Source organism: Cetorhinus maximus, chromosome 1 (genome assembly GCF_964194155.1).
Source record: "Cetorhinus maximus chromosome 1, sCetMax3.hap1.1, whole genome shotgun sequence".
Taxonomy (NCBI): domain Eukaryota; kingdom Metazoa; phylum Chordata; class Chondrichthyes; order Lamniformes; family Cetorhinidae; genus Cetorhinus; species Cetorhinus maximus.
In genome coordinates this window covers 116621804-116648214 of record NC_135879.1, presented here as the reverse complement: position 1 = coordinate 116648214, position 26411 = coordinate 116621804, and the positions used below count along the sequence as shown (strand labels likewise).

The 26411-nt window shown below is 40.5% G+C and overlaps 1 protein-coding gene across 1 annotated transcript in view; it reads left to right on the top strand.

Moving 5' to 3' along the window:
* anapc4 (anaphase promoting complex subunit 4) overlaps positions 1-26411 on the top strand; it is a 136136-nt gene that overhangs the window by 71271 nt on the left and 38454 nt on the right. Inside the window, exons 15-18 of the mRNA XM_078545873.1 lie at positions 3904-4004; positions 9102-9153; positions 11945-12000; positions 19371-19417. Of these exons, the coding sequence (XP_078401999.1) occupies positions 3904-4004; positions 9102-9153; positions 11945-12000; positions 19371-19417 (256 nt within the window). The remainder of the gene's footprint in view (positions 1-3903; positions 4005-9101; positions 9154-11944; positions 12001-19370; positions 19418-26411) is intronic.

Below are 26411 nucleotides of genomic sequence, written 5' to 3'. Positions count from 1 at the left end.
GAAAACCAGCACAAATTTGTTAAAGGCATATCATGTTTAACTAACTTGATTTGAGTTTTTTGATGTGGTAGCAGAGAGGGTTGATGAAGGTAATGAAGTTGAGGTGGCATTTATGGATTTCAAAAATGCGTTTTTTAGCAAGTATATTAGACGGAATTTTATCAAAGTTGAATTCCACACAATAAAAGGGAAGGTGGCAGTATGGATACAAATTTGGCTGAGTTATGGGAAAAAGAGAGCAGTATTTTTGGACTGGAGGAAGGTATACATTGGGAGTCTGTAGTAGTCAGTACTAGGATTATTACTTTTCATCCATATTAATGACCTTGACTTGGGGGTACAGGACACAATTTCAAAATTTGCAGCTGACATAAAATTTGGAAGTATTGTGAACTGTGTAGAGTATGGTGGATAGAGGATTGGTTAACAGACAGGAAGCAGGGATAACTACATTAATGACTTAGACAAATAGACCAAGATTTATGTATCTAAGTTTGCTAACAATACAAAGTTAGATGTAAGCTGTAAGGAGGATACAAACAGAGGCAGCAGTGGGATACAGACAGGTTAATTGAATGGACAATGAGGTAGCAGATGGAGTGTAACGTGGGGAAATGTCAGGATATTCACTTTGGTGGCAACCTTCTGACTTTTAAGATAATGGTTTGCGCCGTGGTAGCCAACTCTATGTTAAGCATTGCCTGGTGTGACTCAGGAGCCCCACTTTGGCATGTTAATCTCTGCCACATTTACTGCAGAGGAAGACAGTGGGCTGAGAAGATGCAGGATTTGCTGACCTGTTTTCTTTGGGTCCTCTTCTTAGCCAGTTGAGCTTTTCGTAGTACTCCACTTCACTTTGGTGGTAAGAACCCAAAAAACCAGAATTTTTTTTTAACAGTGTGAAATTTCTAAATGTTGATGTTCGAAGAGACTTGCATAAGGAGCACAAAGTGGCATGTTGGTCTTTATTGCAAGAGTGTTGGAGTACAAGAATAAGGAAGTCTGGCTACAATTGCACAGGGCTTTGGTGAAAGTGGAGCAGTGAGCAGTTTTGATTTCCATATTTAAGGAAGGATATAGTTTCACTTGAGGCAGCACAGCGAAGGTTCACTAGAGTGGTTCCTGGGATGAGAGGGTGGTCCTATAATGTGAGACTGAGCAAATTGGCCTATACTCTCTGGAGCTTAGAAGAATAACAGGTAATCTCATTGAAATGTACAAAATTCTGAAGGCACCTGACAGAGTAGACACAAGCTGTTTCCACTGGCTGGGGAATGTAGGACACAGGGGCACAGTCTCAGGACAAAGGGTCAATCATTTATAACTGAAAGAGGAGACATTCCTTCGTCAAGGGGTTGAGGTTGTGAATCTTTGTAATTCTCTACCCCCAGAGGTTGTGGATGCTCTACCATTAACTATATTTAATGCTAAGATAGACAAATGTTTGGTCTCTTGGGGAATCAAGGGATAAGGGGAGCTGGCAGGAAAGTGAAGTTGAGGCAGAAGATCAGCTGTGATTATATTGAATAGTGGAGCAGGCTCAAGGGGCAATATGGTCTACTTTTCCTATTATGATAGATTTCAGTAGGACATTGGCCTATGGAACGGACAGATGGTAGATGAAACTTAACGCAGAGATGTGTGAAGTGATATCTTTTGGCAGGAAGTATGAAGAGAGGCAATTTACAATTAAGGGCACAATTCTAAATGAGGTGCAGGAACAGATGAAGGTGCAGGGAAAGTTGAGAACATGGTTAAAAAGGCAGTCAGGACTCTGGGCTCTTTAAATAATGTACAAAAGCAAGCAAGCTATGATGAACTTGTATAAAACATTGGTTTAGCCTCAACTGAAGTATAGTGTCCAATTCTAGACACCACACTTTAAGAAGAATGTGAAGGTTTTGGAGAAGGTGCAGAAAAGATCTACGATAATGGTTCCAGGAATGAGGACTACAGTTATGTAGATAGGGTGGAGAAGCTGGAGTTGTTCTCCTTAGAGAAGGTTGTGAGCAGATTTGAGGGGTCTAGATAAAGTAGATAGAAGCTGTTCCCATTGACGGAAGAGTGGAGAACCAAATGGCAGCAATTTAAAGTGATTGGCAAGAGAAACAATAGGATATGAGGTAAAGTTTTTTTGCGCAGTGAGGGTGGTGATTAGCATTTGGAATGCACTTCCTGAGAGTGTTGTGGAGGCCGATTCAATTGTGCTTTTCCAAAGAGGAAAATAATTTTATTGGTACGGGTTAAGGACAAGGAGTAGAACTGGCTGAGTTGCTGCTAAATAGAGCCAGCACGGACACAACAGGCTAGATTTCTTCCTTCAGTGTTGGAACCATTCTATGATCCTATTCTACAAGTTTTAAGTATTACTTGGAGAATATTTCTGTCTGTCTCACATCCTCTTTGCAAAGTGCCCCGACACAATACAGCGCTCCTCACTTAGAGTGCAATGGATCAGTGATCAAGGAGTGTTAATCATGCTTAGCATTTGCATCTACCCCCAGCCTCACTCCCTATGCTGTATCAGTGCTCTGATGTGAAGCAGTGCAGAAGCCAAAATTTCTGGTGGCAGAGAGATCATAGCATTGAGCCTCAACTTTGTCATATATTCAACTTTATTGGGCCATTAGGCAGGCACCGATGCAGTATTGTAAACCAAAAGGGTGGCGTCAGCTAGCCACGAGGGAAGTGCGTGTTACAAATATAACCTTTGAAACCTGGCTACACTTTCAATTTAATTAAAATGCAACAAGTTGGTTTACCTACACACTGCAAATTAAGGTGATCTGATTCTTATTCAGTCTCATAATTGCACATGTGGCCAAGTTGTTGAGCTTTATACATTACCGTAGAGAGGGACTGACTCAATATCATCTTGACCCAACTCCATGAGCAATTATAAGCATCAGAAAAATGGTGAGATTTCACAGCTCTCTTTGTAAGATTGTAAGTGAGGCTGGTTTATGTTGAGTAATCGTGACCCTCATGATCAATCACAAGAGTTGGCATGTCTGCATCTAGCACAGACTAGGTAGATGACCAGTTTTATTCCCCAAGGGACATCAGTGAGCCAGTTGTGTTTTTACAGCAATTTTGTAGCTATCACAGTGATTCTTTCTGGCACGAGCTTGTAAAATACAAGATTTATAAATAATCAATTTCACAAGTTGTTCTGGTTGGATTTAAAGGACCAGTGTTGTTTGCCTCATACTATATACTACCATACTTTATTACACCAGTTGGAAAAATGATCCACCTTGGTCCTAAATGACCTTATTAAGTCAAATTTACAGAAGGCAATTCAGTCCATGTGATGTTTTGCACTAGCAGCTTTTTAAGGTAGATTTTCTGGTCGTCTACTTAAGTTATAAAGCAGACAGCAAAGTGATTGGAAAATAAATTCTGTTACGCTAGATTTCCACTCACTTAACATCCATTTCAGTTTTCTGGTGAGATTTTAATTGGTGGTAGCAGATTTCACCAGTTCACAGTTAATTGTTTTCTAATTAGGCATCAATAATGCCACTTAGCCTTCCATTCTGATGTACTCCGTTGGCTGTTAAAGCACTTTGCAACAGCTACAGCCATGAAAGGTGTTACATAAATGCAATTTCCTTCTTTCAAGGAGGCTGAAGTGTGGGGATCTGGAGTTTGAAATTCCATTTGGTGGTAGAAGTATGAAGAAGTAGGTGTGACTGCTACAAAATGGTGATGTCCAAATAATGTGTGACATACACAATGGAGAGAACAGGTTTTTAGAATTGCAACAATTTACTTTCACAAATTAAATAAAATTTATCTGGTAATACTTTCAGGATGCAAAAGTTGTTATGATGTGCAATATTTTCTTTGATCTTGTAAGCTAATTTTCTTGTGTTGTCTTTCTGTCTTGCTATCAAACAGTGGCTCAGAGGCACTCCTGTACCATTTAAATGAGTTAAAGGGAATGGCTATGTGGAAACAGAAATACCAACCTTTAGGCTTAGATGTGCCAGCCATAGAAGGTACATTATAAATGTTTTTAAGCTTTTTAAGTGCTGAATACCGTTACAATTTTACAAAGTATCTGACCATTACCTAAAATATTTTTTTAAATTGGTGAGAATTAAAGAATTCCTGAAGCCCCTTGATAGCACAGAACTTGAATATTGCTGAAAAGAGAGACATGTTGTCCAAGTTTTTTGCCTTGCACTCATCGGAACAAACACAAGAACGTCAAATTTCAAGCAATCACAATTTATACTACAGGAGAAAATGGTGCTGATTGATTGGCAAGTTGACTCTAATGGGCCGAGGTATTGCCATGGAGAAAACAAAGGGAGACTATTGTCCCCTAAGCTCCTGGATAATTCAAAAAAAGGACAAGGCTTGAACACATTGCCTTTGTTTGCGGAGAATGGGTCCCTGTGTATGAATGTATGTTGCTTCTAGCTCATAATGAGCCATGTGACAAGCTTGACTGGTAATCTTAAATTGGTTGTTTGTGTATTATTAGCACACTCTGGATTGTTTAGTGAGTGCTGCCGAATCTCAGAATCACATCTAACAGTAGACATTTGTTTTGGGTTTTGCAAGCATGGGCTGGTTGAATTTGATCTGTACTCTGATGACACAAACAACAGAAAGGAATATGCTGTTTGATTCGGTCTGCCAGTTGTTGAGATGTATAGCCTACATACCTGACATCGCACCAGCACTGAAATTCATACATGACGTTGCTTAATTGTGTTGTAGGCAGAACGTCTTTTTGGACTGATGACAGCATCCTGAAAGCCCGTGCTTGCAAAACCCAAAACAAAACAATTACTGCTAGATATGATTCCACGATTGGGCGGCACTTGCTGAACAATCCTGAGTGTGCTAATAGCTACGCTAACAACCAATTTAAGATAATCAGTTGAACTTGTATAATGTAAATAAATGTAGGTCATTTATGCTTGCTAGAAGTGACAAACATTCATTCGCAGGGACCCATTCTGTGCATCAAAAGGAATATGTTCAAACCTTGCACCCTTTTTGAATTACCCAGGAGCTTGGAGAGCCTATAGCTCCCTGTTGCTTTCTCCATGGCAACACCTCGATTAAACAGAGTTGTCTTGTCAACCAGTCAGCACCATTTGCTCCTCTAATATAAATTGTTGTGATTGTTTGAGGTTTGGCATTCTTGCCCTGTTTTCCCTGATGAGTACAAGACAGAAAGCTTCGGCAACATGTCTCTCTTATCAGCAAAATACCTGAAGTCTTTATTCATATCATTGTTTCAATAACATGTTTAACTTTTATGCAAAATTCTGTAGTTTAAAGTAGATATTCTTGATATTTTGAACATTTATTTGTGAGGACTGCACTAATTCATTGAATTATTTTTCAAAAAACCAATGTACTTAAAGTGCTCTATTTGGGAATTTTATTAATTACACTAATAGGCTGCCATTTAGTTTATTATTCCGACCACTGACTGACTTTATTGTAGATACTTTTGATTAATTCCTGGCTTGAATTGAGGTATTTATTATATGCCAACAAAACACAGATCAAGTTTTGCCCCATGAGGCACAGAGACAGCCTACTGACAGGACTTTACCCTCAGTATTATCACATGTTGGCAATTACAGGTGCAAAAGCAACCCAGGGTCACTTGCTGTCCATTACAATCTCCAATACACTCCCCAAGCACTTAATGCTCAGACATGGAAACTTGCAGTTTATGAATCAAGGCCGTAACTCCATGCCTTGCCACTCTTTGGTATGGCATATTAGAACTCTACCAAATCACCCAACAATTAAATTTTGGTGCTAAGATAAAAGCAAAACACTGAGGATGCTGGTAATCTGAAATAAAAACAGAAAATGCTGGAAAATCTCAGCAGGCCTGGCAGCGTCTGTGGAGGGAGAAACAGAGTTAACGTTTCAAGTACATATGCAGACTCAAAATGTTAACTCTGTTTCTCTCTCCACAGATGGTGCCAGACCTGCTGCGTTTTTCCAGCATTTTCTGTTTTTATTTTATATTAAATTTTAGTGTTTATTCAGTACTTGAAACGAGAGAGCAGAGGTACAGGGTAGTGAAGAGGCGAACAATAATCAAAGTGTGACAGGAAGGGGCGGAAAATATAAGCAGAAGAGTGCAGCAGAAATCAGAACCAGAATGAGCAGTAATGGTAAAAAGTCAAAGCTTAAGGCTCTTTATGTGAATGCACGCAGCATTTGTAATAAGATAGATGAATTGACGGCACAAATAAAAATAAATGAATATGACTTGATAGCTATTACAGAAATGTGGTTGCAGGGTGATCAAGACTGGGAACTCAATATTCAAGCGCATTCGACGTTCCGGAAAAATAGGCAAAAAGGAAAAGGAGGTGGGGTAGCTTTGTTAATAAAGGAAGATATCAGTGCGGTGGTGAGTAGCGGTATAGTGCAATAAATCATGACGTGGAATCAGTTTGGGTGGAAATAAGGAATAGCAAGGGGAAGAAGTCACGAGTGGGAGTCGTCTACAGGCCCCCGAAGAGTTGCCTCACTAGGACAGAGTATAAATTGGGAAATAATGGAGGTGTGTAAGACGGGCGCTACAATTGTCATGGGTGATTTTAATCTGCATATTGACTGGACAAATCAAATTGGCAGGAGTAACATGGAAGATGAATTTGTAGAGTGCATGAGGGATTGTTTCTTAGAGCAATACGTTGCAGAACCTACCTGAGAACAGGCTATTTTAGATCTAGTAATGTGTAATGAGGTGGGATTAATAAGAGATATCGTAGTTAAGGATCCTCTAGGGGTTAGCGATCACAAGATGGTAGAGTTTCAAATTCAGTTTGATGGTGAGCAACTCGGGTCTCAAACCAGTGTTCTCAACTGAGATATTGCAATTACAGAGGTTTGAAGAAAGAGTTGTCTAAAGTGGGCTGGGAAAATAGACTAAGGGGAAGAGGATGAGCAGTGGCAGACATTGAAACAGATATTTCATAAAGCCCAACAAAAATTTACCCCCCAATCAAAAAAAAGGACTCAATGAGAAGAATGAACCCCCCCACCGTGGTTAACAAAAGCGGTCAAAGAGAGTATCCAATTAAAAACTAAGGCATACAAAGCGGTGAAAAGCAGTGCTAGGCCAGAGGATTGGGAATTTTTTAGGAACCAGCAGTGGATAACTAAAAAGCTAATAAAGAAGGAGAAAATTGATTATGAAAGTAAATTGACAAGAAAGATAAAAACAAACAGCAGGAGCTTCTATGGATATAAAAAAGAGAGTGGCTAAAGTGAGCGTGGGACCCTTGGAGGATGTGACTGGAGAATTGATAACGAGGAACAGGTAAATGGCACATAATTTAACCCAATACTTTGTTTGGATCTTCACAGTGGGGGACACCATAAACATCCCAAAGATATCAGATAAGCAAGGAGCTAATGGGAGGAAAGATCTTGTAGCAGTCTCTATCACAAGGGACAAAGTATTTGACAAACTAACAGGACTAAAGGCAGACAAGTCACCAGGACCTGATGGCCTGCATCCAAGGGTTTTAAAGGAAGTGGCTGCAGAGATAGTGGAGGCATTGGTCGAAATATTCCAGAACTCACTGGATTCCGGGAAGGCCCCAGCAGATTGGAAAACCGCTAATGTGACACCCCTGTTCAAGGAGGGAGGGAGACGAATGGCAGGGAACTATAGGCCAGTCAGCCTAACATCTGCCGTTGGGGAAAATACTAGAGTCCATTATTAAGGAAGAAATAGCAGGACATTTAGAAAAGCTTAACACAATCAAACAGAGTCAGCAGGGTTTTGTGAAAGGGAACTCATGTTTGACAAATTTGCTAGAGTTCTTTGCGATATAATAAGCAGAGTTGATAAAGGGGAACTGGTGGATGTAGTGTATTTGGATTTCCAGAAGGCTTTCGATAAGGTGCCATATAAAAAGTTATTGCACAAGATAGGAGCTCACAGTACTAGGGGTAATATATTAGCATGGATTGAGAATTGGTTAGCACACACAAGATAGAGAGTCGGGATTAATGGAACTTTTTCAGGTTGGAAGGACGTAACTAGTGGAGTGCCGCAAAGATCAGTCCTAGGGCCTCAATTATTTACTATCTATATTAATGACTTGGAGGAGGGGGCAGAGTGCAATGTATCCAAATTTGCTGACGATACAAAAATAGGTGGGAGGGCATGTTGTGATGACATAAGGAATCTGCAAGAGGATATAGATAGGTTGAGTGAGTGGGCAAAAACTTGGCAGACGGAGGTCAATATAGGAAAATATGAAGTCTTGCACTTTTGTAGGAAGAATCAAAAGGCAAACTACTATTTAAATGGAGAAAGACTCCAAAAAGTGCAGCACAGAGGGATCTGTGTGTTCTTGTGCATGAAACATAAAAAGTTAGCATGCAGGTGCAGCAAGTAATTAAGAAGGCAAATGGAATTTTGGCCTGTATTGCTAGAGGGCTGGAGTTTAAAAATGGGGAAGTCTTGTTCCAACTGTACAGGGTTTGGTTGAGGCAGCACATCAAGTACTGTGTACAATTTTGGTCCCCTTATTTAAGAAAGGACATTGGAGGCATTTCAAAAGAGATTCACAAAAAAATCAGCTACAAGGCTGATTCCAGGGATGAAGGGGTTGGCTTATCAATAACGGCTAAACAGGTTAGGCCTTTATTCATTAGAGTTTAGACGAATGAGGGGTGATCTTATTGAAATGTACAAGATTCTGAGGGGGCTTGACAGAGCAGATATTGAGAAGATGTTTCCACTAGTAGGGGAATCTCGAACTAGGGGACAGTTACAGAATAAGGGGGCACTCATTTAAAACTGAGATGCAAAGGAGTTCCTTCTCACAGAGGGTAGTAAATGTCTCGAATTCTCTACCCCAGATAGTTGTGGAGGCTAGGTCACTGAAAATATTTAAAGAGATGTAGATAGATTTTTGAAATATCGGGGAGTTGAGGGCTATGATGAGCTGGCATGAAAGAGGAGTTGAGGCCTGGGGTAGATCAGCCATGATCTTACTGAATGGCAGGCCAGGCTTGAGGGGCCTAATGGCCTTCTCTTGTTTCTTATGTTCTCATGACCTAAGTAAATTTTTTGTTTTCTTTCAAAGATGCCATAAATGCTGTGGGAACATTTATATTGAAAGCAAATGAATTGTTACAGTAAGTACAAATGGAACCAAGGTGTTGGGTAAGGCTTTTTTTTGTGTACAGAAGTTGTTTCAGCAGTAACAAGTGCAAAGTACAATTGAGCAACAATTGCAAGTGAATGATGAAATGCATGGGTGTCCTGAAAGATGGTTACCTGTGGTTGAAAGCCATAGTTCAGGATGCGACAAATTGTATCATTTGGCATAATAAAGGATTACAGTGCTGTAGGTAGAAGTATATTTAAATAAATACTCTTATCTCCACACATATAGCTTCTTTCTTAAAAGAGTTTCTGCTCGTTAAAAATATATCTGCACAGCATCCCTAAGAAATTCTGACATTTCAAGTTGAGTGAAGACATTAATTCCTTCTCTGTCAATAAATAGACAGTTCTAAATAATGTAGATCTCTTTTTTTTTGGTAATACTTCTATCCTATATCAATAATTTTATAATAATATTAAACATTGGTCTTGATTTTGCAGTCAACAGAGAATGAACGGCACCAGCCATTCATTACACTTATACACTTGCCCACAGACTTGCTATTTTTGACTGAAACTTGCAGTAATTAGAAATCCATTTTGGTGCAACACTCTGTACTGGGGATTTGGGGTCCATTTGAGCAGAGCAAGCCACTGTGTATACCCAGAACCAATCAGATTGAAGAGTCCTTACATCAGGCATGCAAATTCTGAACCAGGAAGTGTAAGTTACAATAATTAATTCAACCGATGTACTGAAAGCAAAATAAAGAGGGGAAAGAAAGGTGGGATTAAGAGAGAATTAAAAGAAAAAGAGAAAGTAAAAAAAATCTTACTTTTTTAAAATTTCCAACATTAATTAAAATCTGAAGGAATGAGACTCCGTTTGAAAAAGTTAATTTTCTGTGTTAGAAAGGATGGTTGGTAGTAATTAAGACTTACCACACCATTACACAATTACTTACACTGAAATGGGCAAGTCCTAACCTTTTCTGGCAAGTTTAGTTGGTCTATATCACGTAAGTAACGCAACTTCATGTCCTTCCGTGATTCAATGCATGTTCTCTCGCCAAGATATTGGGCGGAATTTTATGGCCCCGTCGTGGCAGGGGCAGAGCAGTAAGACATGGCAAGCCGTTCAAAGGTCCATTGACTTCAGCGGGACCGGAAAACCCTGCCAGCATGAAGGGCCGTAAAATTTCACCCATTATTACAGCAAAGCTTATGTAGGAGCAGGGCAGAACTTTCCGGATTCTGCACATATGTGGTCTCTGGAAGTTGCCATCCAATTTAGTGCTGGTAGCCTCACTTGCCTTTACTGCAAAAGCTGAGTGTTAAGTTCTCTTAAAAGTTAGTATTTGCTTGAAATTTTTTTTATTATTCATTCGTGAGACGTGAGCATCGCTGGCTAGAGCAGCATCTATTACCCATCCATAATTGCCCTTGCGAAGGTGGTGGTGAGCTGCCTGCTTGAACCCCTGCAGTCCATGTGGTGTAGGAACACCCACAATGCTGTTAGGGAGGGAGTTCCAGGATTTTGACCCAGTGCTAGTAAAGGAACGGCAATATAGTTCCTTCAGGATGGTGAGTGGCTTGGAGGGGAATTTGCAGGTGGCGGTGTTCCCATGCATCTGCTGTCCTTGCCCTCTAGATGGTGGTGGTTGTGGGTTTAGAAGGTGCTGTCTAAGGAGAAAGTTATGATTCTGAGTGTGACTATGTCAGGCAGTTGCTTGTCTAGTCTGTGCGACAGCTCTCCCCATTTTGGCACTAGCCCCCAGACGTTAGTGAGGAGGACTTTGCAGGGTCGACAGGGCTGAGTTTGCCGTTGTCATTTCTGGTGCCTAGGTTGAAGCCAGGCGGTCTGTCCCGTTACATTCCTTGTAGACTTTTTAGCAGTTTGATACAACTGAGTGGCTTGCTATGCAATTTTGGTTAAAAGTCAACCATGTTGCTGTAGGTCTGGAGTCACATGTCGGCCAGACCAGGTAAGAACCGCAGATTTCCTTCCCTAAAGAACATTAATGAACCAGGTGACAATGGTTTCATTTAATTCCAGACTTTTATTGAATTCAAATTCCACCATCTGCCATGGTGGGATTTGAACCTGGGTCCCAGAGCATTACCCTGGATCTCTGGATTACTAGTCCAGTGACAATACCACTATGCAACCACCTCCTCCCAGTAAGTGGGCAAAAATTGTCAAAAGTCAAATGCATTCACATATTTTGAAGACCTTTTCTGTCTTCCTACTAGTGAGTGTCCTAATTTAGAATTGGGGTGACTTTAGTAGCAGAAAGATCTACACCACTTCTTCCCCTAGAAAGAGGAGAATTGAGTCTTAGTCCATTTCCCTCCCTGTGCAATAAATGAAAGAAAATGCATTAGACAGGTGCCATGGTAAGTTTGGAAGCTCCACATTATTAAACCTAATGTGAATTCTTATCTAAAGCAGACCAAAATCTCTCCTCTGCTCCCCTGCACCCTCCCAAATAACATTTCATCACACTGATTCATCATCAAGGTTAAATAGTTTATAAAATAATTCCAAGGGTTCATATGGTACATGTACGTAGAATTGCCATTGAATCTGATTTTATACAATTTCATCCACCGCCTCCCCTCATAATATTTAATGGCCCACCTTTTATTATATAAAAGTATGGAAAATTTGTTCATCCCTCCTTTGAACTTGAACTGCCATTATTGCTATCCCTATTGAGCCATACCATGTCAGAAACCAAGAAAATATCAATGTTGCCTTGAATACAATTATTAATAATAAATTTGATTTTAATATTCATGTGGCTTATTCTCTTTCAGAGTTATAGACAGTAGTATGAAAAGCTTCAAGGCATTTTTCCGATGGCTATATGCAGGTGAAGAAAATCTCATTTATTTTACATACTATTTATTTAATACATTGTTTTTTCTTATTGTAATTTTGAGTGTTGATTCACTTGTGGGTCCTTGATTTAAATCCAGCCAACAATATGGAATGAAAGATGAGCTGTTAAGCGGACAAGTCTAATTTAGCACTATTGGACAAAGTTAAGCATATCGTGCACATTGTGATTTAAGAGGAACTGTACCAGACATAGGTATATTTAATGTTACTTAATGCAGAATTGAAAATATGATCACTGTATTACCCTTCACTCTGATAGAAATTGTCAACAAGAAGTAGAGCATGGTCAGACATTGATAATAGATTTATTTTTAAAGCCAATTTTGTGGAATTCTATTCTGTCTTGTTAAATATCTGCTAAACTATCAATTATCTCATGAAAAATCTTGATTCTAGTTGCCCTAAGAAGTTGTTGTAGGTCTTCTTGCACCTCTGCAGTCCTTGCACAACCTCAACCATCTTCCTTTGTCGTCAGATATTAGTCGAAACACTGAAGGGCTTTCTGTTTGACCTCAGTTTTGCTAGAACTTCTTGGTGTTATATTTGACCAAGTGCTGCCTTCATGTCAAGGACTGTCACTCTCACCTCACGTCTGGAATGCAGTGACCTCAGGGCCACTTTCTGCAATATCCCATCAAATGTTGAACAAGAATGTAGATTGTACTTCAAGTCTGTCCAGGGTTAAGATAACGCAATATGAGCATTGCTAAAAAAGACATTTTGTCAAAGCTTTCCATCTTGCACTCATCAGGACAATTCGCAAGAATACAACAATATATACTGTATGTGAAGAGAGTGCTAATTGGTTGGCAAGTGGACTTTGATTGATTGGCAAGTGGACTTTGGTAGAGGCATTGCCATGGAGAATCCACCAGTTGATAGTGACTGACTGTTCACTGCCAAGGTATTGCCCTGAGGAATGAGCCAGCGAATGGCTGTCACTTATTTTGTTTAACTGAAACAGGTGCAATGTGTGTGCCTGTTCTTTCTGTCTGCAAAGAACAGGGCGCTGTGTATTAATCTACGTAGCTTCCAGTAGACACAAAAACACTGCGAGCCCAACTGACAATCTTAAATTGGTTGTCAGCGTCATTCTTAGCACACTGAGGATTATTTAGCAAATGTTGCCCAGTCACAGAATCACACCTAATGCTGGACACTGTGTTTAGAATTTTGCAAGCACTGGCTGCTTGAGTACAGTCTGGACCTTGCTCATTGCAAACAACGGAAAGGACATGCTGTTTGATACAATCCACCAGTCTTTGGGACGTACGGCCTACATACTTAGCTGGTACTGAAATTCATATATATTTTTTTAATTCATTTACGGGAAGTGGGACTCGGTGGCTAGGCCAGCATTTATTGTCCATCCCTCATTGCCTTTGAGAAGTTGATGGTCAGTTTCCTTCTTGAACTGCTGCAGTCCCTGTAGTGTAGGTGTACCCACAGTTAAGTGCTGTTAAGGAGGGAGTCGTAGGATTTTGATCCAGCGACAGTGAAGGAACAGCGATCTATTTCCAAGTCAGGAGGTGAGTGGCATGGAGGAGAACTTCCAACTGGTGGTGTTCCAATGTATCTGCTGCCCTTGTCCTCTAGATGGTAGCGGTCATGGGTTTGGAAGGTGCCGCCGAAGGAGTCTTGGTGAGTTTCTGCAGTGCATCTTGTAGATGGTACACACTGCTGCCACTGTTGGTCAGTGTTGGAGGGAGTGAATGTTTGTGGATGTAGTGCCAATCAAGTGGGCTTCTTTGTCCAGAATGGTGTCAAGCTTCTTGAGTGTTTTTGGAGCTGCACTCATCCAGGCAAGTGGAGAGTATTCCATCATACTCCTGACTTATACCTTGTAGATGGTGGACAGGCGTTGGGGAGTCAGGAGGTGAGTTACACGCCGCAGGATTCCTAGCCTTTGACCTGCTCTTGTAGCCCCATTATTTATATGGCTAGTCCAGCTCAGTTTCTGGTCAATGGTAACTCCCTCAGGATGTTGTTAGTGGGGGATCCAGTGATGGTTAGATTCTCTCTTGTTGGAGATGGAGATTGCCTGGCAGTTGTGTGGCGCAAATGTTACTTGCCACTTGTCAGCCCAAACCTGGATATTGTCCAGATCTTGCTGCATTTAGACATGGACTGCTTCAGTATCTGAGGAGTCGCGAATGGTGCTGAACATGGTGCAGTCATCAGCGAACATTCCCACTTCTGACCCTATGAAGGAAGGAATGTCATTGATGAAGCAGCTCAAGATGGTTGGGCCTAGGATACTACCCTGAAGAGCTCCTGCAGTGATGTCTTAGAACTGAGATGATTGACTTCCAACAACTACACCCATCTTCCTTTGTGCCACGTTTGACTCCAACTAGCAGAGAGTTTTCCTCCTGAATCCCATTGGCTCATTGATGCCACACTCCATCATATGCTGCCTTGATGTCAAGAGCAGTCACTGTCACCTCACCTCTGGAGTTCAACCCTTTTGTCCATGTGACCATAACATGGTAGAATTCTTCCTTAGGTTGGAAAGTGAAGTCATCAAATCTGAAACTAGGGTCCTAAATCTAAACAAAGGAAACTATGAAGGTATGAGGCATGGGTTGGCTAAGATAGATTGGGGAACTTCATTTAAAGACATGACGGTGGATAGGCAATGGCTAATATTTAAGGAACAAATGTGCGCATTGCAGCAGTTATATATTCCTTTTTGGCGCAAAACCACAGCAAAAGTGCCCCAAGCATGGCTAACAATAGAAAATAAAGATAGTATTAGATCCAAACTGGAGTCATATAAAGTTGCTAGAAAAAGTAGCAAGCCTGAGGATTGGGAGCAGTTTAAAATTCAGCAAAGGAGGACCAAGAAATTGATTAAGAGGGAAAAATGGAGTATGAGGGTAAACTTACAAGGAACATAAAAGAGGACAGTAAAAGCTTCTGTAAGTATGTAAAAAGAAAAAGATTGCTCAAGACAAATGTAGGTCCCTTACAGTCCAAAACGGGTGAATTTGTAATAGAAAACAAGGAAACAGCAGAGCAATTAAACAATTGCTTTCGTTTGTCTTCACGGAGAAAAACACAAATAACTTCCCAGGGATTCAAGGGAATTGAGGGTCTATTGAGAAGAAAGAATTGAAGGAAATTAGTATTACTAAAAGCAAGTGCTGGAAAAATTAAAGGGACTGAAAGCCAATAAATCCCCAGGGCCTGATAATCTACTCCCCAGAATACAAAAGGGGGTGGTCATGGAAATAGTGGATGCGTTGGTTATCGTCTTCCAAAATTCTGTAGATTCTGGAACAGTCCTGGCAGGTTAGAGCGTGGCAAATGTAACCCCACTATTTAAAAAAACAAGGAAGGAAAAAACGGAATTACAGACCAGTTAACCTAACATCAGTGGTAGGCAAAATGCTCGAATCTATTATAAAGGATGTGATAATAGGACACTTAGAAAATATCAACAGAATTAGACAAATATTTATGAAAGGGAAATCACGTTTGACAAACCTACTGGAGTTTTTTGAAGACGTAACCAGCCAAATAGATAAGGGAGAATCAGTGGATGTGGTGTATTTGGATTTTCAGACTGCTTTTGACAAAGTCCCACATAAGAGGTTAGTGTGCAAAATTAAAGCACATGGGATTGGAGGTAATATATTGGCATTGATTGAGACTTAGCTAGCAGACAGGAAATAGTGTAGGAATAAATGGGTCTTTTTCAGAATGGCAGGCAGTGACTATTCGGGTACCACAGGGATCAGTGCTTGGGCCCCACCCATTCACAATATATTTCAATGATTTGGATGAGGGAACCAAATGTAATATTTCCAAGTTTGCTGACGACACGAAACTTGCTGGGAATGTGAGTGGTGAGGCGGATGTTAAGAGGCTTCAAGGTGATTTAGCCAAGTTGAGTGAGTGGACAAATACATGGCAGATGCAGTATAACGTGGATAAGTGTGAGGTTGTTCATTTTGGTAGGAAAAACAGAATGGCAGAGTATTATTCAAATGGCGATCGATTGGGAAATGGTGATGTACAAAGAGACCTGGGTGTGCCTGTACACCAATCACTGAAAGCATGCAGGTGCAGCAAGAAGTTAAGAAGGCAAATGGTATGTGGCCTTCATTGCAAGAGGACTTGAGTACAGGAGCAAGTTTGTCTTACTGCAGCTATACAGGGCCTTGGTGAGACCACACCTGGAGTATTGTGTGCAGTTTTAGTCTCCTTACCTAAGAAAGGATATGCTAGCCATAGAGTGAGTGCAGTGAAGGTTCACCAGACTGACTCCTAGGATGGCAGCATTGTCGTATGAGGAGAGATTGGGCCGACTAGGCCTGTATTCACTGGAGTTTAGAAGAATGAAAGGGTATCTCATTGAAACGTATAAAATTCTGACAGGGCTAGACAGACTGGATGCAGGGATGATGTTTCCTCTGGCTGTGGGGCCTAGGACAAGGAGTCATAATCTCAAGATACAGGGTAGGCCATTTAGGACTGAGATGAGGAGAAACCTCTTCACTCAGAGGGTGGTGAACCTGTGGAATTCTCTACCACAGAAGGCTGTGGAAGCCAAGTCACTGAATATATTTAAGGAGGAAATAGATTTCTAGACTCTAAAGGCATCAAGGGATATGGGGAAAGAGCAGGAGTATGGTGTTGAGATAGAGGATCAGTCATGATTATATTGAATGGCGGAGCAGGTTCAAAGGGCTAAATGATCCACTCCTATTTTCTATGTTTCTATGTTTGAACCAAGGCTGTAATGAGACTAAAAGCTAAGTGACCTTGGCAGAATACAAACTGAGTGTCAGTGAGCAGGTTATTGCTAAGCAAGTGCCGCTTGATAGCACTGTTGATGACCCCTTCCATCAATTTAGTAATGATCAAGCGTAGACTGATGGGATGGTAATTGGCAATGTTGGCTTTGTCCTGTTTTTTGTGTACCGGACATGCCTGGGCTGTTGTAGCTGTACTGGAACAGCTTGGCTAGGGGCACAACAAGTTCTTGAGCACAAGCCTTCAGTACTATTGCTGGAATATTGCCAGGACCCAAAGCCACATTACTCATTCGTGTGATATTGCACAAACTCATGAACGGGCCTAACGCCATCACTTTTGGCCCTGGAAAGCACCCAGTCTACCTCAGATTACCCTGGAAGGGCAAGGTATCTCAAATATTTAAGCAACAGGTGAAGCTAGCTGTTTCACGCTGCTACTGTGCAGTAGCAACACAAGTAGTATTCACCACTAACAGGATGCTGCGTCAAGCCAAATTGACGTTCTGCCTATCACACAAATGAGCAATGTGATATATGAATATCAGAGCCAGTGTGATGCTAGGTGTGCAGGCCGTACGTCCTGAAGACTGGTGGATCGCATCAAACAGCATGTCCCAGCCACTGCTCGCAACGGGCAAGGTACAGGTCGTACCCAAGCAGCCCATGCTTTCAAAACTCAGTGCCCAACATTAGATGTGATTCCATGACTGGACAACATTTGTTAAATAACCCTCAGTGTGCCAAGAATTACGCTGACAGCCAATTTAAGATAATCAGTCGGGCTCGCAGTGTGGCACATTTGTGTGTACTGGAAGCTACATATATTAATGCACAGGGCCCCATTCTTTGCAGACAGAAAGAACATGTACACAAATTGCACCTGTTGTAACTAAACAAAATAAGTGACAACCATTGGCTAGTTCACTGCTCAGAGCGATGTCTGACCAATCAGAGTCAAGTTGCCTGGTTTAAGTGTTAAACAATGCTTGACAGTTAACTGTCAGTCACTGTCAACTGGTGCATTCTCCATGGCAATGCCTCTACCAATCAGAGTCCACTTGCAAAACAATCAGTACTCTCTTCTCATACTCTCGGTATAATTTGTCATTTTCCCTTACATTATATTCTTGCAAATTGTCCTTATGAGTGCAAGGTGAAAAATTTTGATAAAATCCCATTTTTTCAGTAATACTCATGTTCTCTACTACCAAATTATTTACAACTCAATATAATAAATATTTTTATAATGCCATGTCTATATAATTTTAACAATACATACTGTAAAGAGAATTTCATTTTCCTAATATTACTACGGGATACTGTGAAGCAGACTTGTGGGGGCTGTGTGTATAACTAATTTAATTAAAATGAAGACAGTCAGACTGCAAGGTTTAAACCATCGAAGGTGTAAAAGCAGGCATTTTGAAATGGAGATGGGTGAGCTAAGATGAGATCCCAGTAGATACAGGATGAATGGGAATTTGCATTAGAAGATAAGTGAGGAGTGAATTGTTAGCTGTTGGATTGCAAAGAGGCATAACAGGAAGTTTTATAACTGGCAAAAATTGTAAATAAAGCAAAGTTATTAAGTTTATTTTTCCCAAGACTGCTGGCCATAATGACAACATGAAAGACTTTTATATTCTGGGAAAGGTAACTTCCAAAGAAAGCATTGGGTTTAGAGATAGAAGGGGAGAAAATATATTTAAGGGAAGATTGAAAGCGCTATGTGGGGAGTGGCCAAGTGAGACCTTGGGTGGGTGGACTCTGCAAAGACAGGCCTTTGAAAAGCAGTCTCTGCCCCCCGGAGGTGCTTGCTTGTTCCAGAAAGCAAGGCTTTGTTTCAGCCTTAGATTTCCATTGTTGAGCCAGACAGAGAGGCCTGTGAAATAGCTCTCTTATAGCAGTGGTGGGTGCTTTGTGATAATGTTACTGGATGTTTTATAGATTAAGAATCTATTTGGACTGTTGCCTGGAAAAGTGTTTATTTGGGAGTCTAGCTAAGTAGAAATCTTCTGGGAAATGTTTTAAACTAAACTTAACTGCGTAACTGTAATCTTGCGTGCTTAGGTTTTCTTTTCTTTTGTTAATAAATGTTTTAACTTCATATTTAAGATCTCCAAAAGTGGTAGTTAATCTTTACGTCTGACTTCAATGTACATGCCTTCTCGTAATAAAATATAAATTGCAAATTGTTGTGATAGCTTGGCCAAGTTTCTCTTTGGGATTTGGGCAGGCCGGCAATTACCACCTGCCATATCATAACAATAACTTAATAAACTGCTTTAGTTCAGGAAACAATTATTTTAAACTAAGAAATTTACTATGCTCCATTGAGTAGCTCTTGAACTTCAGGTTTTTGCATTAATAGCTGGCACTTAATTCAACAGAGACAGATAGAAGTTCTCATCTAACCAGGGTTAAGTTGCAGCTTGCCAAACTCATGTTTGTTTCAAATGGCAGCATTTGCAATATTGTTTTCATAATTGTGTGAGCTGATAAGTATTAGCAAAATATTTCATTGAATATATACTGCTACAAATGCTTATGGTATAATCAGGCTCATTTTGTTTTTCAGCAATGTTGAGGATGTCTGACGATCATGTTTTGCCAGAGCTAAACAAGGTAATCATAGAAGTTCATTCAAAGTTGCAGAGTTGTATTATTTTCTTTAACATTAACAAGGACTAAAACAACCTGCATTTGTTTAGCATACTTAAAATAGAAGAATCTTTCTAAGTGCTTCACATAGGTAGGTGGACAAAAAAAAAACACCTAAATTGAAAGAGACACTAAGAGGAGCAACCAAAAAAACTTAGTTGAAGAAGTAGGCTTTTGAAGAGGTGCAAGAGTTGGAGAGACCGGGGCCTTTCGTGAGGGAAATCCAAAACATGGGGTTGGGCAGCTGAAAGCACACCTGCCAATGGTGGGTTGAAGGAGAGGAAGAGGGGCACAAGTGTCCAGAGCCAGGAATGGATAATGTTGGAGCAGGTTACAGAGATAAAGAGTAGCAAGGTCATGGTGGGCTCTGAACATAATTATGATGCTGCATTACAGCCTAGAAGTAAGGAAGTCCTAACATGTCAGGTTTCAGTACAGGTAGGAAAATTATCAAAACTTATTTTGAATTTATTTATGTTTTAAAATGTGGGAATACCTGGAATTTAAAAAAAAATACTTCAGCTTTTGCTCAAAGTTTCTTCCACTTTAACACTTGGTCTTTTAAATTCAGGTCGTTTAAGAAAAGTCATCACATTTTATTTTCCATTTTGATGAAGCAGTTGCAGATAAAGTTCTTTTGTCATTTGCAGTCAGTGGTTTGGATACATCATTGCAGAAATAGGCAAAAATAACCGAATGTAAAACACTGCATGTAATTGGCCAATTACCTCTTTTATCAAGCTGTGTTATTGCGTAATTTTTTTTAAAAAGGGAAATCTGAAGCAAAAGCAAAATACTAGAAATACACAGCAGGTCAGCCTACCTGTAAATGGAAAGGAAGGTCAACACACTTCGAGTGTAACCCTTCATCGGAAAGGAACTAAACTGTAATTTGATGTTTCCAAAGAATACATTGTAGTCTGCTGCACAACTTTATTAAAGTAATATTAGTCTTTGCTTTTGGAAGAAAATGACTGTTGAATTGCATTTTATTTCATAAAAGTTCACCAGCTAAGGGCATCGACCAGCAATAGATATTGTGAACAATCAATATCTATAGTTGTAGCCATTCCAATTTATAATTGGAATTAAATACAATCAGAACTAACATTCAACCTCCCTCATAGTTTGTTTTTTGTTAGGTAAAGGTAGCAAGAAATATGGAGCAAAGGCAAGAAAATGTAGTTGAGGTGCAGATGAGCTAAGATTTAATTGAATGGCAGAGTAGGTCCAATGGGTTGAACAGCCTAGTCCTGTTCCGAATGGCCTATTCCTGTTCTGAATGTTCCTATGGTCTGTCCCTTACAAATATGTTTCTGTGAACAATGCCATAAGTTTCTTTGCAAATCAGTGAAAACCATATCATTAGACACAAAGTTAAAAAATATAAATCTGTTGGTGGCTGTTGTGGTGTCTTTGAGGAACGGACCACAGGAGACTCAGGTACAGGTTACGATCGTTTATTCAAGCAATTGCAAGGAGGGCACCATCTCGATGCAGCATGAAACAGTACTCTGCTAAGCTACAAGTGTTCACCATATTTATGCATTATTGATCACATACAAGAACATCCTCCAGATTCCAATCTTGTCAACATATAGGTTTACATTAAACAGACAGGTCTCTGGTACAAAGGTAACCCTACTTTCACCCAGGCAGAGACCTGCCTTCCTATCTAAGCTGGGACCATCTGTCCTTCCCCTGTCTGTTGAAGAGCACACTTAATCTATGTTATTGCCATCCTCTGACTCCAGTCTAACTCCCAGGACCTTGCTGGTGATTGCAAACCCTGAGGGTGTATAAGGTTCATCTGGTTTAACTGTTTAATTGTTGATTTACTGATTTGCGCTGGCCTACCTATAGATTTTAATTTAAGTAATTCATTCCCTTATAATGAATTCTCCCTCAACATAAATTCTCATTTACTTTCTTCCCCCTAACAGTCCCCCCTTTTGGCCCTTGGCCTAGCCCAAGGTAGTCAACTACATTAAATCACAGTAGGAGTGGGAGATGTAGGACCACTAAAAGGAAGGATGCGAGACTATGTGAGGGAAATAAGTAAGCAATTGCATGAGTTAAGGAAAAAAGTCAGAGACCGACAGGTGATTAAGGATATGGAAACAGACAAATCCAAAGAGCAACAATGGACCAAGTGGGGAATAAGGTGATGATCAAGGTGAGCCTGGAGTGAACAGGCATGGACCGTCCCTTTACGCACCACTGCCCATTGATGCTGGCCAGTCATCCAGCTTTGGGTTGTAAAAGGTACTGTCAGACCATCTGTATCATCTGGCCGTTCAGTTCAGGCCTCAGGCTTACTAAATTTCTTCTCCACCTGTTAAAACTCCCCCAGCGCCACCTTTTTGTGACTTCCGAGTGTGATGAATCAAGTATTTTGGATATATAATCAATATCAGTTGAAGTATAACTAGGGCATGGGAGATTGTCCGAATCCACAGGTGTATTTGTACATTTGAGCCCTAGTTCCACCACCACCATGTGGAGGTACCTATTTGCTCGATATCCTCTTTTAAGGCTCTAACCTGTTGCTGCAGTTTATAGTAAGTTCCGTATATCTGCTGAGCCTGTCTCCGAATGGTGGTTAGGTGCTTGGGTAATAAGGGAATTTCGTAGGACAACTGGTTCAAATACTGTGTCAGGTTATCTTTAAAGCTTTCCTTGACCTGAATAGTAGTCGTTCCTCTCTTGTATATTTCAACCAGTTCCACTTTCCCTACCCTTGCTGGCACCTGTGGATGTAGGAACACTGAATGATTATGGATGGGGCATATCCAGTTGTTCCCGTACTGGATTCTTTCCTGCCACGTGGTGATACAATATCTCCCATTCCCTGCATATGCAACATGGGTCCGTTTTTTTGCAGCCCATATAGTTTCCATTGTACAGTTTGCTGCTGCTTTAAATCCACTTAGCTTCATCTGTCTCATATATTGGGTTTGCATACTACTGCGGTGGCCTCTATCCTACACTCTTCTAATGTGGTACTAACTATATTCCCTTCTATGTCTACTGCATATGGTGGAATGACATGATACCTAAGATAATAATCCTCCCATATAACCCCAATATTTTCTACTCTATATAATGTTGACATAGGTATAACAGGTATTACTAATACAATGCCTATTAGCATATTACTATTCACTATACATTCAACATTAATTCTGTATTCACGTGTTAAACCTCTGAGCTGGCAACCGGTCAAGTCATGATCCTTGTGTCGTGAAAGATTAAATAAATGCTCATTAGTTACCCATAAAGGAACTACCCCTTCATCAATCTGTCTTAAATTCTCTCGGGCTTGTTCCAGTGCCCAAGATGCATAGGTACTGCAAACATAATTTCTGCTCGCTTCGTCTGAAATATTTTTCCCTATTTCAATCAGTTTGTTGATAGTCCCCGCATGACTTTCGAGCAAGTTAGCCAGGCTTTGGATTAACCGTGTCATGTCCTGGTCTTTATTTAATTGGGTGTTGTGAATTCCCTGTCCCCGCTCTAGAATCTCCTTAAGATTAAAGCTCAGGGTACGGATCTTCTGGTCAACAGTTGCCAGGTTCTGAATTAACCACTGATATCCCTTTATTAAATATAGTAGCGGCATCATTTATCAGGCTGCTCTTAATGCGGTTCCCTCCCAAGCCTGATCGCATCTCGCCGTTCAACTGAGATGCTTCAGTCATCAGCTGCCCCATTCGAGCCATATATAGTGCTCGAATATGGGCTGAGCACCATTGGGGCGGGAAAATTCCGGATATGTTCAAGACTACGGGTACCAGCTCGTGGTGTACATTATACAAAACTTCTGATTAACCAGTACCAAACCATTCGTCGGTCCTGGATGCATAGTCAGACAAGGTGGGTCAGTCGGTGTGGTTTGAGGGGCTTCAAAAATCTCTACTCAGACTGTGGAAGTAGATGTGGAAGGTGGCTGGATAGTGGTGGACCTCCCACGCCCGATCTGAAGCAAACCCTTACTACAATTCGAAAGCACTTGTTCTCCTACTGTTACATTTATCATTCCCCGTTGTGTGTCGCATTCGGCACTGTCTGTGCTGTACCAAAGTTCCTCCTGCGGTGCGGGATGAGCAGTGATGATCCTCAACCTTGTTGCCAGTACTGATACGCCCACGACCAGGATCGTAGGTCTGTGGAGACATTAACGTCGGCTCCCGTTGTCCGGGTTACCGCTTGGTCAATTGTCATGTACCCTTTAAAAGTGTGTAATGCCTCCATTTACTTCCTGTTCTCATATCTACAAGTGCGCATGTATCACCTGTCATAATTACCTCGTATGGTCCATGCCTGTTCACTCCAGGCTCACCTTGATCATCACCTTATTCCCCACTTGGTCCATTGTTGCTCTTTGGATTTGTCTGTTTCCATATCCTTAATCACCTGTCGGTCTCTGACTTTTTTCCTTAACTCATGCAATTGCTTACTTATTTCCCTCACATAGTCTCGCATCCTTCCTTTTAGTGGTCCTACATCTCCCACTCCTACTGTGATTCCCTCGGGTAACTGCATTGCTCTCCTTGTCGTTATTTAAATGGGGTGAACCTGGTGGTCCTGCTTGGGGTAGTCCTAAGGCGCATTAGAATATTGGGCTATTCCCTGTCTCTTGAATTGCTTTTGTTATTGATGTTTTTTTAAGTTCAGTTCATCCTTTCCACCATCCCCGAGCTCTGTGGCTGGTAGGGAATGTGGAACTTCTGTTTAAATTTAAATTTATACATTTCTTTAATGACTCTTCCTGTGAAATGAGTTCCCTGATCTGAATCCATCTGGATAGGCTCCCTCCACTCCTTCCAGTCTACTGTCTCCTGCTGCTGTCCCATGTCGGACCTCAATTCCTTTAAACTGCCGACACAATTCTACAATGCACCTTCTTATCCTTTCTTTCAATGGCTCAGTATCTTCACTTCCAGTGACAGTTCTCTCTGCAAGCCGCTTAACTCTGTCTGTCATCATAGTGTTAATCCTGTGGTCTTACTTTTTGTAGCTCGCAGGCACATTAATACAATCAGTAATACATCTATTTAGCCTTTTTCCAGCTTTCCCTTTACCTATATCCATCTTGTGGTAAAATGTTGTTAAGTATTATTTCTCCTTACATTTCAATTCCTGAACTACAGATTCCACATAGTTTTATCTCTAAGTTTTTTTTTTCCCTGACCATGATCATCCTAAGATTCTCTTGATTTCAATTTCTCTATTGTTTTGATCGTTTATAATGTTTCCTTGCTCTTTAGGCCGTATTAACTATTCCATGTCAACGAGGATCTCTGTCTCTAGATCTTTGCTTATCTCCCCCTGTGCGTTTCCAATGTCTCAGTTGATGGCCAGATTATCAAATTCACTTCCCTTAAAAAAGTTTGTAAATTGTGTCCTCTTTCCCTAACTCTTTCTCCTACTTGCCTCATACCATTTTACACATGCAACAGCTACCATCTTATCTTGTTCAGGTTGCCTGGAAAGACTTTAAAATAAATAAAATATTATCATAACTGTTTTAAAAACGGAAATCAGGCATTGACATCTTCTTTATCTTCTTCTCAAACAACATTTTATTGTCTAAATTATGTCTGACCCGTTTCTTTTAGAATTATCCCAGATTCATTAACTCGGCCAAAAATTGGATTTCTGCCAAACTTTGTCAAGGTCTTGAGCTTAGCTTCATACCTTGGGAACAGACTTACAAATACAAAAGCTTGCAGCATTTGAATTAGTGCCAATTGTTGTCAAACCTTTTAAACTGAAAATTCCCTTTTGAGAACCTTATCACGAACCAAGTCTCAAATTTTAAACTTTAAGAAATGTAATTTACGCTATCAAAATTAAAACTACCTCTTTCTTATGTGTATTGATTTGTATCCAAGTTATAATTCCCGTATGTTTATCGACACATTCTTTATCTTAGATAGCATCCTAGTGATTCAAAAGTAATCTTCTAAACTACACTGCACTTTACACCTAGCCTTGTCCCAACTTCAAATAACAGTGTTGTTGGGATGCAGATTTCCTTTCATATTTAATTCATCTCTTCATAAGAAACCCCTTTTTATCCATTGGAACCACCTAGACCTTGTGTTTATGTCTTTTGGTTTTCCTAGAATCCCTTGAACTTCAGGTAATTTTTTCCCCTCAGAATTTTAGAATACTAACTCGTATGAGTTAATGTAACTCGTATGTATCAACCCAATTAGCTTGGAAGCTGGTGATGCTAGTCTGCAAAGGGGGTGGTACAGAGGTTGGTTCATCTAACCCTGTCTAGCTTCATGATACCTTCAAATTGTGACCCTTTTTGCCAGAAATCTCAACTCAAACCTTATACTCAAAACTTTGGAATGTTTTAGTATACTTCTCCTTTAATCTAACATGGGACTTTCAACCCTAAAGTGCTGAACTGCACACACAAATAACAATTTACAGAAGAAAACACATTAAAGCTCACATACGAATGCTTCTTTGCACACAAACAAACATACATTTAGTGGTATGTATTTATATTCCAGTATCCTTAATGTAACGACTTAATATTCTCATATTCTAAACGAAACTTCAAATAGCAGTGGGGGAAATAAAGGGATCTTGAAGGCTCCACCTATCGGGACAATCAAACTGACGAAAGCTCACATTTCCCCTGCTACTGCCTGTCAGTGCTTATTAAGGCCCCTAGGGCTACCCCCTTTTTCTCTCTCTCTCTCTTCAGCACAAGCAGCTCTTGTAACTTAGATCAATTCATTTTTTTTAAGTTACAGAAAATTCAGTAGCGGACCTTTCGGGTCCTAATCATCCTTCCACATTTTCAGGAAAATCTCATCATCCCGCACGGGACATTATACACCCCCAATTCGTTTCTCCCTCCCCCAAGGCTTCCTTGACTGCCCTCTCAAACTCCCTGTGCAGAGCTGTCGCCTTCTCCCGATCTGGGACCAGG